Source organism: Epargyreus clarus, unplaced genomic scaffold, assembly GCF_041222505.1.
Source record: "Epargyreus clarus isolate Ecla_fem2 unplaced genomic scaffold, WU_Ecla_fem_2.2 ptg000029l, whole genome shotgun sequence".
Taxonomy (NCBI): Eukaryota; Metazoa; Arthropoda; class Insecta; order Lepidoptera; family Hesperiidae; genus Epargyreus; species Epargyreus clarus.
In genome coordinates, this window is record NW_027332235.1 from 7,487,832 (window position 1) to 7,505,050 (window position 17,219).

The window sequence follows — 17,219 nt, forward strand, 5'->3', positions numbered from 1 at the left end:
CATAAGTGAAACTATATGAATATATGAAAAATATTTCCTTTTCTACATTGTCCAAATTACATTAATGAAACAATATAACAATTAGATATTTAATGCCATTGTATCTTGTTTCTGAAAGGTTGTTAAAACTCCCGGAGGATTCTGGCCAGAAGGTGGACATAATAGAGTACAACTTGTCCTGCGACTGGCCTATCAATGAGGATGATGAGTACCTTAAATCTGAAAAGGACCTATACTCCCTGCTCGATAACCTGCTCAAAAGTAAGTGCCTTATACTTTGTTTCAAAAAAATAAGGTCAAATTCTACATAGTCTGTATTTATAATATTATCGTAATTTTAAGCCACAATTAACTCAAATTTATGAATGTTTCATACATCATTTGGACCAAACTTTATCCTTTAGCTTCTTCAATGAACCCGACAATAAGGATAAAACAAATTTACTCATAATAATCCTAAGGAAGTACATTATTAATGTACCGTTACACATAGTACATATAATGTAGGGGTGCCCTAACATTTTCACTTTGCGATGCTCTTATAGGTTCCGTATTTTGTCTTGGTGCCTTAGTTAGACAAAATAGGGTACAACTAAACTAGGTAGAAGGAACAAAAATGAAAACATACTTCAGAAGCGAATTAATTTTAATATTTATTTTGGCCTGAATAATTGAGGCTTAATGTACAATATGCTTTGCTGCACTTTTTATAGTTCTGTGTGTAGAAAGACATATATCAATACCTTAAATCGCAAATCAGCCAACTCCACTTTTTGTCAATATGTTGTATTTATTTATTTTGATTTCGTTCAATGCCATTTATTACCAAAATAAATAAAAAAAAACATTTTGAAAAAAAGTGGGAGTTGACTGATTTGCGAATTAAGGTACCGATATGTACTTTCTGGAAAACTAAATAGGAGTGCTTCATGGCACCCCTCTTTACTCTTTATGGCACACTATAGATATGAATAGTGTTAATACTAAATTCTTTATGTTATTTAACACCTGCCGCAAACTTTCTGCATTCACCAAGGGTTGACTGGTAGAAAATGCCATCAGGCATTATGTTTTGCCCTTTTGTAGCTAAACTTTCTGTTAGTGTTACAATAAATAAATAAATAAAATAAATAAATAAATAAATAAATTCAGAAAAAGAAGATGAAAATTTAACAGATACGTCATATATATTGGGTTGCCTAGCTAACAACTGTTCAAGGATTAGAAATAAGTTTTTTTTATTATAAAGTCAGTTCATAAATTTCTTTTCATGTCTTAAGCAAACTTCATTGACTCTAATAAATCTTTAGTAGAATCTTTAGATAATGTTTCCTGTAGTAAAACTCAATTATACATTCATCATGCATAATTAATATTATCATTAACATATTTGAGTGCAATCTGAATATAACAGTGAAATGACAATGGCTGTACGTACTATGTGTAATGGTACATTACAATGCACTACCTTAGGATTATTGTGTGTAAATTTGTTTTGTCCTTATTTTTGGGTTCATTGAAGAAGCTAAAGGATTAACTTTCGCACAGGTTATGTACGAAGCATTCATAAGTTTGTGTTAATTATAAATACAACCTATGTAGATCATTTATATTTAATGTTTAGAAAAGCTGGCTGTGGTTAACCATTGAATGGGTAACTGCTAGTAGCTAAATTACACAAGTGCTTCATGTTTCAGAGGGCACAGTAAATATACCATAGGTCTCAGTTACCATTGTAGTTAGTATTTGAACCTAAGGGCATTTTGAAAACATCGGTTGGCTACCAAACTCTACCTCCCTCTACAAATCTGCATTGAAACATGATAGTAAACTATGGATCAGGCATACCTCACTAATGGGGAGAAACATGTGCCCATAGTCTGACATAAAAATAAAAAATGTAGCCAATCATGAAATTGTATAAAGTTAAAAAAATACTACGAACAAAGCACATCAGACACATAACTAGAATCATCAACTCTTGTTATAAATTGAGATCTAAGAAGATAGTGTCTAAGTTTATAGCTGTTGTTTCTGTTGCGGTCTAGACCTCAATTGAATCAATCTTGATCTAATTTTAGCTTGACATCTGGTTCCTATATTTAAGACTCCCATTTTATTTGGAGTTCCTTCCTTATTTAGGTCATGGGTATAATATGGACTACATGTTCGACTTTTACAGAAAATTTTCCTAGAAAAAAAATATTAAAAGATTAAGTTGCAAGTCGTAAGTAGATCGCTTCCGACGCCTGATCAAGGCAAGTCTGTTTAATTAACTTACTCTATAGAGTATACAATATAATCTATTTCCTATATGATCAGGAACAAAGCAGTCCCATCGGATATCGGTTGAATGGAAGCCGACACGCGCCATAAACCACGGACAATATTCAATGCAATCATGACGATATCTATATAAATATTAACATAAGTCACGAACTTACACACTAGTGAGATGGAATTATAAATAGATCAAAGTCATCTATTCATGTGTAATTCCGGTAAATTTATATCTACGCCTACTAGTATTACATTCATGATTACTCCGATACGTATCTTGAACATTATTAGTTCATTAGCGGCAATAAACATGATATGAAATTTGACGGCGTAATTATATGAATTTGGTTGCGAAACCAATGCTTCTTTTTCTTCTGATTTTTAGGAATAAATGATATTTGGTGACTGTGGAAAAGTATCCTGAAGCCTACAAATCGTGAATCCATTACTGTCCCACTGCATGGGTGTTCTCTCTCTCACTGCTTGAAAATTGCGAATTGGTAGACTTCAAACACTTTTGAGATCTTTCTTTTTAAAAGAACTCTGGCGTGTAGTTTCTATTCACAATGATTTCCTTCATCATTATAACAAATGATAATATCAATTTCTTTATCATTACAAAAAGTAAACTTATCAATTCCTAATGTGCCCATAACTTTTAATACTGTTGATTTCGAACCTTAAACAACCTACACAATATCTATAATTTTCAAGATTGTGTTGTTTCCCATAATTAACGAAGCCAGGGAGAGTTATGGTGTATTGGATCCATCTAAGAATATACACTGGTCTGACCTTTACGTCAGTCGGTCAAGTTCACTGTGTCATGGCGTGACTTGTATTCATATAGATAGACTAATAAAATTGGAATCTCTATTCCCTGATCGGAGCTTTTTACAAATGCGAGAATATATAAAACTAGCTGACCCGGCAAACTTTGTACCGCCTCACATCTATTTATCAAATATATTTCATATAAAATAGCCTATGTTACTCGTGGATAATGTAGCTTTCGAATGGTGAAAGAATTTTTAAAATCGGTCCAGTAGTTTTTTGAGCCCATTCATTACAAACAAACAAAGTTTTCCTCTTTATAATATTAGTATAGATTAATCTGTTGCGGAAGAATGTTTCAATAGCTACTTCAAGGAAAAGGGTAACATAAAATTAATGAATAAACCTTAGCATAAGTTGATAAACTTGGACAACAGATATGTTGTCCTCACGACAGTCTCTTGTCTATGTCACTCTTTCTCCTCTCTCTTTTAGCAGAATGTCAGAATATGTTAGGGCGGGTCGTCGGAAATATACCTCCTCCACTTCACTCCTCTCCTCTCCACTCCAGTCCTCAGTCGATGAATCAACTATAGTATGACAAATTGATCTAACTAAATAAGACATAATTTATCTTAATGAAATTGGATCTCCGCTCAATGCTCATTACCTACTTTCTATTCGACAAGCGATTTTAGTCTTATCCTACAAAAACTGCCATACAAATGAAATCAAGTGATCCTTTTGACAAAACGTAGCGTTAGCGTTTAACGCTTAGTAGGATTTGTCACTTTCTTCGAAGCCCGAATAAAGGAGAAACTTAATTTGACTTCATATGCGGTATATGCTGTCAAATACCTTGTTAAAATATTGAAGGAATCATGATGCATTGCCATGCATTATTTGTGCTACGTGCTGATTTTCACTTGCATGATATTAATCTGTTGATAATTTTACAACAACGTAAATTAAAATTATCGCGCAATTATAATATATTTATTGTATATGTTATTATCGCACATAAAATCGATCTATGTTATCAAAAGCAAACTCTCCTACTTAGTCCTTATCTTATCAGCCTATCTTTGAATAATAATTAATAATAATAAAACGGCGAATGTTGAAGATGCTAATTTCCATTGTTAATTAGATCACTAATATCCTAGTTACTGTAATATCACATTAAATTCTATGCTTATGTATTAAAACATATAGATTAGATTATTCAGTTAAAAATTGCGGTCGCGTCCTCTTAAGAGGTTTTGCAATGCGATTTTTTTTTTATAATATAAGAGTAGCAGACGAGCATGCAGTCCACCTGATGGTAAGTGGCTACTGCCGCCCATAGACATCTATAATCAACCCCAGATAGGATTAGATATTCCTGCCTGAGGTCTGCCACAGATGCGCCGCTACCCCTGATGACTAAGCTGGAACGCCTCGGAAAAGTCTGTCTCCCTTACCACCGATTTGAATTTGCGACTATTGCTAGTCATGAATGTAGACAGATAGTTACTACGCGGAACACGTGTTACGTTTGTAGAGAAATGCAAATTTCTGGCATATTTCCCTTTGAATACCCCGCTTATAAAACATACGCCTTTTATATTTTCGCTCCAGTTTTATTCGACAGTGAACCCCTTTCATCTCGTCCTTTATTCATAGAAATGTGGAACAGTGCGATTTTTTTAATACTGCAACATTTCTATGCAAAATAATATTACATTTTTTCTCGCAAGTTTTTAAACGAAAGATTTTAAAAGAGGCTTAATTTTAAATTCTTTCTTACAGTTGCAAAATTTATAAAATTAAATTTTGTATGTTTTTGAGAATCAAATTTTTTATGAGCTTATTCTAACTTGTATATTCTTTTTTTAACGGTTACTACGACTAAGGAATAACTGTTACTAAACCTTAATAGTAGTAGAGCCCAGGATGCTAAATGTGTAGAAATTCGAGCGTCATTGGAACCTATACGATTATGTAGATTAGTTTGTGATGCATCATTACTTCCCAGGGATTCATGCTAATAAATGACACTATCAGATAAAAAAGTCATTTTGAAAAAATACATCCTGTATTTTTTTTTTCAAAATGACTTTTTTTCACTACGTCGACGTGTGGTAATTGGCAGATTATGATGTTTCCCGTTTTCTAGCATTATTTCCTTTATATTAAAAAGAAAATTGACCACGCTCAAGCAAGTCCAGTGATCGATTTTTTTGGTTCTGCAAACCCCCCGTCATAGAAAGCTCATTTATGGTTTAGGATACTCTACAGTGTGTAAGGTATCTCCCATATCTTAGTCTGACGCGCTCGGGACACTTTCGAAATCCCCTCTTGGGCTCCCCAACTATAACTTTAAGACATGGGTCTTAGGCTTATAAGCCCCGTGAGTTACTGTTTTCGAACTTACTTTGTTCGCGCAATACTTGGTCTATCACCATATTCACAATTATGTAATAATAAATGCTGTCATGGAAAAAATGACACTTTACCTTTCAAGCAAGTAACTCCTAAACTGGCAAAAATCAATTTAAGTTAGGGCCGGAATTTATACCAGTAGGACAGGTGATTAGGTTATCTCTGCATAACACGTCGTTTATAAGAGTATCTAGCACAGAAATACTGCACTTAATACAACTATTATATCATTTGATGAATTGATAACCCGCTTAATCTTATAAAGTGCGTCACGTAATAGAATCGATATTTTTGTACAAACTGCGTAATGATGCTTCAAGGTTTTCCGCTCAGCATAACGTCTCATTTAGAAACTGTTTATGTCATTGTGTCTATATAAATCATATGTGAAAATCAGATGACAGACGGGTTTCAATAAGATTGCTCATTTATTTTATCTTGGTCATAATTTTTTTCGTCTTATTATGGAGATAGTCACTTCATCGACTTCAGACCGCCGTTTGACAAAACAGGGATCTGGAATTTGGAACGTCTAATACATTATGTCGACCTCTCTTTTCTCCCAAAAATAGGCGCCACATGTATGTGCACCCTGAATCACGCTATCAAAGTTTTCTAAACTTGCATTTATATGCAAGGGGCTTAATTAAAAATAATTAAACAAGTTTACTCCATACCTATAAATACGTCTTTTTTTGCCAAAACAAAATTCTCCAATGTTATGTATGGTAAAGATAAGGGTCGGGTCAGTTAAGTTCAAGTCCGATTACATACTTACTTCCTTTAAAAATATGAATGAATGAATATTATAATTTATGAAATGTCTTCACTTTTTGAGTCTGGATTAACTTGTAACCAAAAAATATATATTTTTAGTATTACTTCGTCTCTAACATTTGATAAAATAAAAACATGTTGTTTATTTAAAATTTGGTTTATTTTCATGTTTTCATGAACGATAATCTCTCGGTACTCGTATTAGTAATAGTAACAACGGTAGATAAGTGTACGGAATGGTTCAATGTCGCCGACGCAATTTTCCAATCAAGCCTATTGGCTATTGAGAATTATATGTTGTACATATATTTTATACACGTGGGTAAAACATTGAAACATTGGTAGTATTTAATTGTAGTATTTGTGGGCAACATTGGCCAATAACTTTGTCTGGTAGTCATAATATGCCGTTTAGAATTTTACTTAGGATTGTCATTCAACAATGTTATACGATTTAGATCAAATTACAACACAATAAACCCGTCTAAAATAAGTACAGGCAAAATCAGAGCAAACTTTAGCATAGAATATTCTTCTTCGTTTAATTTAAATTTATTGGTACTTCTTATATGTGTATGATTAATTAGAAATACATATTTCCCAAAAGAGTAATGTGTAAATATCAGTCTTTGGAATGTAATTTTCGAAGTAGATATAAAAAATCCAGAAATAAAATGAAAATGCCCGCCCAAGTCGTAAAAATAGTTCGTCATTTATTCAAGTACGAGTCGGAAAAGTGGTAAGGTCAAGGTTTCTAAAAGAAAATCAAGTCGACTTCTTACGCTCAACCTCACTTAGGTTACGTATAGTAGTGAGTTTTCTAAGAATAGCAACATGATTACTTGTTTATACTTATGGCGGAATAAGAAAGAGGTCTTGATAGCTTACTAGTTTTATGAACCAGGCTATATTATTTGACGTAAAGTTATAATATTATGCTTGCACCTCGAGTTTTCCCGTATACCTACATACATTTATATTTAGCTCTAGGATAAAAAGTTGCTTATATTGATCGCTCTTTGTGGAAGGTTCATCAAAATAACTTCAACATCCAACAAAGACCCTCATTAATAGACAGATGGGAACAACCCTTCCAAGGGGAGAATGTATCTCCGCCTCCTTTCTATATCCGACGCTTTTAGGGGCAGTAAGCAAAATAAAGAGAATTATTTGTTTTCTCATAGACCCATATAAAAATGTTAGCTGTAGAATATTATTTATCTATACGTAGTGCAGTATTGTATTCTGCTAAGGAAGCATACTGTTTGCGGAAATATAAACGCGTGGTGTTGAAACATGAGATAAAGCGGTATTATCAAAGGAACTTTTAGCGTAAGCGCAAAGAAATGAGCTGTTTGTAGTGGATAAATAAATGAAAAAGAATGCTTTGTAATTTTCTAACCACACAGTAAAATTTTCTGATACAAGTAAGTACGAGTACAGAAAAACTAAAACGAAGAACAAAAATGTTGATATATCATTTAGTTTAGATGCCTCAGGACGGAAATTATAATGGAACTCTACGTACCTATAGACCGGCAGACTTCTCCCCGATGGAATCGTTAAATAAAGTGCTGTAGATTTATTTTGATTTATGACAGCAGTAATTACACAGACTTAAGTATTTACATAATGTGTACCTCGGATTTATCTAAATCATGTTCTGATTTCAAGTTACCAAGTCTCTTTTAATGGATAGGAAAGAGTGACGGAGAAACTGAAAAGCCCAAGAATTATCTATGATAGTAACGATAGTGTATAGTCCCACTAAACTGCTAGTTCGCTTTCAATATATAAAATGAATTGCGTCGCCATAGCAAATTGTGTGACTACACCTACTCGCAACAACTTCAGAGCGGACTAGCAGTTTGGATTTGGATTATGGCTTATCTTTTCTCCTCCTTGTGCAGCTTTTAGTAAAACTTTCATTTGGTCATAGACCAAAAGTTATTATTTCCTGAACAGTCAGAGTATCTTCATAATAATTAATCAAAGGTGCCTTTGAATGATTCTCCCGTGATACTTGAGTTGTTAAGGGCGACGCTTGTACCTACAGTTGCTTCTTTTTGTTTTTCTCTAAACACGAGATACCTACATATAAACTATGCGGTATGCAATTTCCGCTGCGCTGTAACATTGAGACCCGAGGGAGCTATAAATCGAGTTCTTTATAGCGGCCATTGCATCCGTGAGGCTAAAATAAATTTCAAACTTTATGGTCACTCTTCAATTTATTTAATCTGTGTAGGTTTGCACTTAACTAAGGTCACTGTAAACTTTAGCGCATTTTCTAAAGAGAGAAGGAGATTGTTAATGCAAAGGCTTCAATCCAAAATGAAAGCTCCAAAACTAACATATTACATGTTTTTTTTTTTATTTACTGCCTTAATAGCCAACTGCCACTATTTTCATATTTCTTTTATATTTACTTTTTGTCGCTTACAGTCACGTTTTTTACGCAATTGGACGATAACTTCAGCCTTTGAAAGATTGTACCTTATATACCTAATTATTTTTGTTTAGGTGGCACTAACCCTGTTTATTTCAGACTTAAAACAACGGTTTAGCGCTGTAGAGTTCTGTGTGGGAGAGTGTAGTTAGGCAGTGTAGAGGCATTGATTGATATAAGGCGATCCAACTTAAACCTCAAAGATAAAAACGCATGTGTAGGCAATGAAAAGTAGAACTTCAATCTTATTTTAAGTTCATAACAGATGTTCATGGGCGACTAGACTACCCTTCAAAGCGGAACACCGCTGCGAATTATGCAGAAATCAATGGGTCTCTTACCATCGGCATATTTCTTGCGCGTTCTATACATTCTTTTATAAAAAAATATATACATAAAATAATTTCCTGTAGAGGATTAATGATTGCCTCTTTTCCGCCTATTTCGTTTCCAACCGCTTGACTTAGCGTGATGCGAACTTAACCGACTATGTAGGCTTCGTAATTAAAAAGTTTAATTGGGTGTTACGCCGTGTCACGGATATATAGCGTGTTCTGGGTTTTGCAGTTCCGTTTTTAGCCTTATAACTTAGGCGACCTAATTTGGATAAATGTTGTATTTCTTTTTTGAAAGCTTTTTTATTAATGATTGTCGAACCCATATAGTACTAAACTCTTATTTAAGTATGACAAGAGATATGTCGCTACTCCTAAGGACTAAGTAAGAATGTCCTCTTCCTTATAACACTCTTCAGACCAGAACACAGGAGCGCTTAACACTGATGTGATATTATTGAAATCAAATTAACATTGATTTCTATAACCATTAAAAGTTATTTTTCAGGCATTTTTTTTGTACCCTTTGAACTGAAAATTAAGTGACCTTTTAAAGAATTCTTACGATCTCGAAAATCTTTATTGACATACTTTTTCTTATAAAATTGTAATCTTATCCAAAGAAATTCTATTGCAATGTAGTTATGTTACGGCAATTTTATAGTAGGCATTTGCTCTTATCAACGTCAATAAATTGTGTCGTTTGAATGTTATCGCTACAATAAATAACACTAATAGATTCCGATGTAAACATTAAAATTTAGTTTCATTATCTCTGTTTACTGTTTTATGATGATTGAATCTATCTGATCGTTTCGTTGCGTGATGAGTACGTATTTTTTATATTATATAGAAGTAGCAGACTACCATGCAGTCCTCTTGATAGTAAGTGGCTACTGCCGCCCATGGACATGTGTAATCAACGCCAGATAGGATTAGATATACCTACCTGAGGATGACCATAAATGCACCGCTACCCCTGAGGACTAAGCTGGAACGCCTCGGAAAAGTATCTCTCCCTTACCACCCGAGATGGTGTGGACGGATTTGAACCACAAAGGGTTCTACCACATTGGGTATCAAGCAATCCTTCGAACAAAGTAAATATAAGGTACTAAAGAACAAAACATACATATACAAACATAGTAGGTACTAAAGAATGACGTCACTCTGCCGGATGAAGACAACTCCGGAACTTGTCTGTAGAGGAAGCGTCTAATATGGGAAAATTCTTGCACAACTCAATGCATTTCCACGTCGCTTCCTCCCATCAAGTCTTTTGCACAACTATATATAGACATTGTCGATAAATCTTATTAGTTATTAAACAACGGCGGTTTTTTTTATACTGGGAATTAAAATGTTGCGGTAAAAAGTAGTGTATTGGATATTTTCCATTGTACTGTAAAAGCACTGACAGCCTCGGTAAATTTTTCCTTAAGATGTGTGAAGTCTACTTATCCTCACTAGACCAGTATGTTGGACTATGGCCTAAACCGTGACGCTGGTAGACCCGTGCCGTGATTGGAACTGAAATGGGTTGATATTGCCCTTAGTCTTAGCGCGACAAGTTCATCTCTTCGTAAACTATTTACTCCTCGTGCTTCTGGTTGTAAAGAACTTATTTAGGCGCCCGGCGCTTATCTGTATAGCCTTAAGCCTCCAACGCCCTAGGCGGTCCCCCGCTCCTCCTTTAAAACCAGCTTTGGTTACACTAATCAGACATATAGGGAATCTAGCGAGCTTATGCATTATGCATTAAATCAATCAGAACTAATTATTGCAAAAAGCTAGGCGAGTCGCACTTGTGTAGCGCTGTCGCCCAACCGGTTCCACTGTACGTGATCAAGTATACTCCGTGTACGGGTTCGATACCCGATGTGGCCTGGCAGTTTTTATTAATTTTATGAAGATTAAATCTCTATTGCCATGAAATCACGAGACATCTGCTTATACCACGTACGTAATACGTTGCAATACCACATTAAAATTATCATTTCATATTACTTTGTCTGAACGATAAAAAGGTAGATTTGGTTGTTTACAAGAGTCAGTAATAGTTTAGTATATTCAAGTAACCAGCAAGTGTCAAAGATAGATACTAGTGTACGATTAAGCACACAGCCTTGTCAATTGATTGATAAAATTGATCGATCTGCCTTTTTCTTGCATTTTTAAGGTAACTTTTGAGCCCTGGTTTACCCCAAAACTTAAGCAGTTGAACTCACACGTACACAATTATGTCGCATCGTATCAACACCCACACATCTCGAATTTCTCGAATGAAGGTACAAAATACAAACGATCAAGGTGGTGTATATAATTGTATGTCAGATGAGTACTTCTAGTTACGTATTTGGAACCTGGATGTAGGGAAAACATCGACAATTAAAACAGAAATTCTAGTCACAGATGTGTCGCTCAAAAGAGGCAAATCGGAAACGTTTAACAGCAATTACTGCGGCTTTCACACCCTCTAAACCGGTACGCAACAGTTTTATGCACCACTTTTTGTGGCACAAATTGCTGTGGTAAATGCATTCGGATCTCTCTTAAATCTAAATTGTGGTAAAATGTGCCGGGAATTTTCGGTTTTTAGAAAGTTATCTGCTAGCGACTCTATTGCTTTTTGAACAGTGTTTTGTAATGTATGTGCACAGTTCTTGCACACTATTATGCATTTTAAAGAACAATGTTTCTTAACAAATTGGAACTAAATAACAATGTAATAATTGAATTTCTCAAATCAGTGCCAAATGTAAAGTTAAACTCTTTGTGACACTATGAATTTTTGTCTCATCATCAATCCATTATTGTCCCACTGCTGGGCACGGGTCTCCTCTCAGAATGAGAAGGATTAGGCCATAGTCCACCGCGCTGGCCAAGTGCGTATTGGTAGACTTCACATACCTTTGAGATTTTTTTTTTATAAATCTCTTAGGTATGCAGGTTTCCTCACGATGTTTTCCTTCACCGTTTTTAGCAAGTGATAATTAATTTCTAATACGCACATAATTTCGAAAAATCGGAGATGCGTGCCTGGGATTTGAACCTTGGACCCCTTGATCGAGAGGCTGAGTTTCTTAACCACTAGGCTATCACTGCCTTATTCTTGCCTTAATTTTTGTCTATGTTTGTATTACATGTGTATAGTTGTATATCTCGTGATTTCAACTTAGAACTTTGCAAATAATAGAAAAGCAGACGACGTCGACGCCATTGAAAACCTCTTAAATATTAATCACAAACTGTTTTAAAGACTTTATAGGTAATTATGAAGCATTATAAACTTATTTTCGATTATGGCTTTAAATTTCATGAAACTTGCACTTAAAAGCTCAACTGTACGAAAAATAAGACGACTAGAAATGTAGGTCATAGGAAGAAAATTTGCACTGGAGCGACGCAGATGAATGTTTAAGTACTCTCAGAGGCTCAAGATCGTAACTCGTGTCAGAAATAGCAATGAACATTTTGAAAGAAATACGAGTATGATATTTGTTTATTTTATCTAATTTCAACATGGTAAAATTCTTCGTGGTACCAGGGCGGCGGTAACACATTTGTGATTTTTACAAATTATAGCTGCAGTGTTTGTGCGATTCCTGTGGTGCTATGGTTTATGATTATTGGCAGATAATATAATATAAAGTAAGTCAGCATTATTTTACTCTAGTACGCTCTGTAAGTTGTAATTAATTAATTGTTATTAAGTTGTTATAATTGGCGTTGTAAGGAGTTCCAAAAAATACCTAATAATATACAATACACATACATTTGCTAATTTTGTAACTATAATTAACACAGAATATTATTTACAGTTTACAGATAAGTAAATTTTACAGATAATTAAATTTAAGATAACTAATTTTTAATTTTATTAAAAAAATAGATAATCTTATAACACTTCTTAAAGATACTGTCCTTCACTTGTTACGGAATGATAACTAATATCTTACATGCTAATCAACTTAAGATTGCATAAGCCGTATGCCCATATGCTTTTTCTTTTTTACTTAAGGGTTGAGACTTGTTTGCTATGAATACAATCGTCGTTTGTGTACAAACACAACAAACTGTTCGAATCCCGGGTATTATTTGATGAAGGGATAAAGCTTGTTTCAATATTTACAGTAGTGACTCAGAACAACTCAATACTCGTTATGTTAACGTCAAATTATACGAAATAGGAGAACAATGTATCAATTTTGCTCATTGTTACCAAGCTGAATATGCACTTGTGTAAATATTACGTACCAAACCGTGTTTTACTAGAAACAGAAACTCTATATTATGTTACAGATTTTAAAGATTATAATTGACCATAAAATCTGCGATTTAAATAAAATCACATCAAAAACATTCCTGTAAAAAAATGCCAGGTCTCGCAATGCATTTGTCGCACAAAGTTTTAAAATGTCATGAAAATCCAAGTCGGTCATTCTGTCCATCTGATGGTATGTGGCTTCTGCCGCCAATTTACATCTTTAATCAATCCCATATAGGTTTAGACATTCCTACCTGACGGCCACAGATGCGCTGCTACCCCTGAGGACTAAGTTAGAACGCCTCAGAAAATTATGTCTGCCTTACCACACCAATATAAAGAGTACAGTAATGAGTATTTGGAATAAATTACCCACTTCGATGTTGCTAAAATCTTCTATCGTTGGGCAATAACATACCTAATCTTACAGAAGTAATGTACGACTGGAGCATGACTATCGTTTTGTATTTGTTTGAAAACACAACACGTAAAACCGGTAAAACTGCTGTCTAAATTAAAATTCACTTTTTATTTGAAGTAAGTATACCTTTTTTATTGAATTGAAAATACGTGATTGCGTGATTGCTTAATCTGATACATATATCGTATCGTTATTGAGACTTCCACTGGACTTGTGTTTGTCTTGGGCAGTATCGCCCAATTGCTTGTTACCATTGATTGAAATGGACTACATGTCAGTTTGTGCTGACCGATTAATCAATTACACTGATCGGTATTTGAACGTACACATCATCCATTGACACAAGTCGAATTGCCTTGTGGCAATTCGACTTGTGTCAATGGATGTGACATCTCTTCATATAATGGAAGGTACTGTGCGGATCACTTTGTAGATTATTGGGGTGTTAATAAAGTACCATGTTTGGGTGGGATAGTATCGATTGTAGAACTTCAATAACAATGAGTCAACATTTATCATACGGAAGTGCAGTCATTCCTTCGTATAAAATTCAGGAAGTTTTGGACCTTGTCCAAAACTTATCGAACTCTCTCAAATCATAACACTACAGCACTTGACTCACCTGTTATTACGTAGAAATAGATGTAGGAATGACTTCGAAACAAATGAACCTCTGATTTTTCAAAGTTATGCGTATTCAAACTCAATTATCACTTGCTTAAAACGGTGAAGAAAAACATCGTGAGGAAACCTGCATACCTAAAAATTCTAAAAGAAAAGGTATGTGAAGTCTACCAATTCGCACTTAGCCAGTGCGGTGGACTACGGCCTAATCCTTCTCATTCTGAGAGGAGACCCGTGCCCAGCAATGGGACAGTAATAGGTTGATGATGATGAACTTTAATATTGCAAGTAGATTATTCATTTAACATTATCACAGTATGCAGAGAGAAGTATGCATAGCATTGAACTTGAAGGAATGAAGTGGCACAATTGATCTATATAAGGGACTGTAGAGGTCTGGTCTCGGGGGAAAGCTATTGTTTACAGCCAATCATTTCTTGGTCACCTTTCGAATCTTTTTAACTGCTTGTCTTTATTAGTTTACGTATATAATGTGGATGAATCAAAACTAAATGGACCAAAGTTAATAATTAGGCGTGATATAAAAAGGTAAATGTATAGACAGATAAGAAAAAGTGTTGAATTCAATTTCCCACTTTTATTGTTATTATATATTTGTATTTACTTTGCATTTAAAAAATGTAGAGTAAACACGAGTTATGGTTGTTTATCAATGATGACCTAATTATGTGTGGCGTACATACGTACATACATATATGTACGCATATGGCATGTTAAGTTACGTAATAGCGTTCACGTAAGTAAATTTTCACGACCGCCCGTACAGTCGCATATGTATTTTCAAAGTCAATGTCGCACGCCATTTAAGACAATGTTATTCTCTCAACGTTCGTCTCATTACATTTGGATCAGATTTGCATACTTAAGGCCATTAATGGTCGCGGTACGTTCGTGTATTGGAATGATGTCATCGCATATGCATCGGAAGGTGTCGGTCCGCCTTCGCATCGATTAGCATTCGCAACTAGTCTTATTGGCTTTCACTTTCTGTAATGGTAAACCTGTACTTTGTTGGGTCAATCGACACTGCCCCTGTATGGGTAACGGATAATGTGGGTTTCCGGAGCCGAGTGGCCAGCGCTGAGTTGATGGTCCAGTTTTTATTACCAGTACTTGATCGATTGACGTACTAACTAGGTACATGAACGAAGGTTAAACCTGTAACTTAAACGTGAAATTGTGTATTGTGTTCTACTTGTTCTAAATGATAAGTAGAATTAAAATTAAGTACTTTTGCTAGAATCGCGTGGTCAACGAGACGGTATTACTGCCACACATAGGAACACAAGAACTCATATGGAACCCAATTTAAGTTTCTTCTATCTGGCATCTATTACAAACGCTCTTACGGGGCGGTGAGCTTACATCTTACATCAGGTGACTCCCTGTCTGTTGGGTGCTGCCAGTGCATTTATTCTTTCAAGTTAACATAGCTGGACATTAATCTGAAACACAATTAATGCCACAGAATGTGTACGTACTAGGGATACTTATGGATTAGCTGCGCACAATTCTGATCAATTCTTAGTTGTTAAAGTACAAAAATACTCGTATGTATACGAGACTTTTCTATAATTTTTAGAAAGCTCAAGGCTGTAGACAATTTAAGTTTTCGTCAAACCTATCAAGAAGTTGAAGTAAATAAATTATAACTTCAATTATAGCGATTACTATAATGGTCGGCGGACGTTCCCTAGCAAGCTGATTCTCAGGCGTCAGAAATGGCAGAAATTGCTTGCTTTCCCCTTTTCACACGGCCAATGGGTGTAGGCTGACTCGTGTCGCCTTGCAAGGTTTCCTTCACAAACAGCAAATTATTATATTACAAAGATTAGGTTTCCACAACCCGCTCGTTTCAATGCGACACAACTTCGTCGTAGATAACGAAGTGGACTCGAGTGGGATATTAATCAGAATAATTTAGTACCGGTCTGTCGCAATAAATGTCTAGACCGTAACTTACTGCGTCCGATTCTTGATCTATTTTAACATTTTGACCAATTAAGTTTTTTAAAGTGTTAACTTTTCATTGATGAATTGATTAAGATACAGTTACATTGGCATCGTCGTCTGAAGCGTTATTTATATCGTCAATAAGCTGTTTTCTTAATTGGATAATCTTAAAGCTGAATTTGTATCATGAAATTTGCGCTCTGATACCGGTTACTAGAAGCCATAATATTAATAGCCCATGTTAGGAATCGATTTGCTTTTATTTGATAAATCGCAGCATGCAGCATATTGAATACATTTTCCTTATTATGCGCAGAGTGCAATGAAACCTATCGTTTTTGCATCTATCTTTCATGTTAGTGACAGCAGCGGCAAGACTTGTTTGAGGATTATACATTCCTGTAGATCCATTATCCTGGGAATGGTTGATTACTTTGATTTTTTCTGGGGATTAGAGAACATCAATCAAGGCAGCAAATTAAAGAAATGTAGCTTTATTTGGATTATTTTGCTTATTCAGTCTGATCTAAATGTGCTGTACAAGGTTCCCACGCCCAGTTAAATGTTTTGGCGAGCATCTAATGCACTGTTATATTTTTGACCGACACCGCCAGGTGCACGCAAAAATGCGACCTATTGTTATGTCACCAGAGGACTATTTCTATTTATGTCATAGCCGAAACTTGCTCTCCGGTGTGATGTTGTGTGATGGGTTCGATGACCTTTCGGTTCAGTTATCTTTTGCTCCCGATCTTTATTATTAGATTTCGTCAATTTGTTCATTTCGTCCTGTGCTCAAGGATATAATGCTGTTACCTTGCTTTACTTTTCTTTGGGTTAACTATTTACACGTAAAAATTCCATTTCTTTGTAATATATCTTTTTGTAGCATTA

General features: G+C 34.9%; 1 protein-coding gene across 4 annotated transcripts in view; it reads left to right on the forward strand.

Annotated features, from left to right (window-relative positions):
- Positions 1 to 17,219, forward strand: part of LOC140754215 (uncharacterized) — a 40,334-nt gene that overhangs the window by 1,497 nt on the left and 21,618 nt on the right. For all 4 annotated transcript variants that reach the window (XM_073089161.1, XM_073089162.1, XM_073089163.1 and 1 more), the window contains exon 2: positions 119 to 261. In XM_073089161.1, the coding sequence (XP_072945262.1) occupies positions 119 to 261 (143 nt within the window). The remainder of the gene's footprint in view (positions 1 to 118; positions 262 to 17,219) is intronic.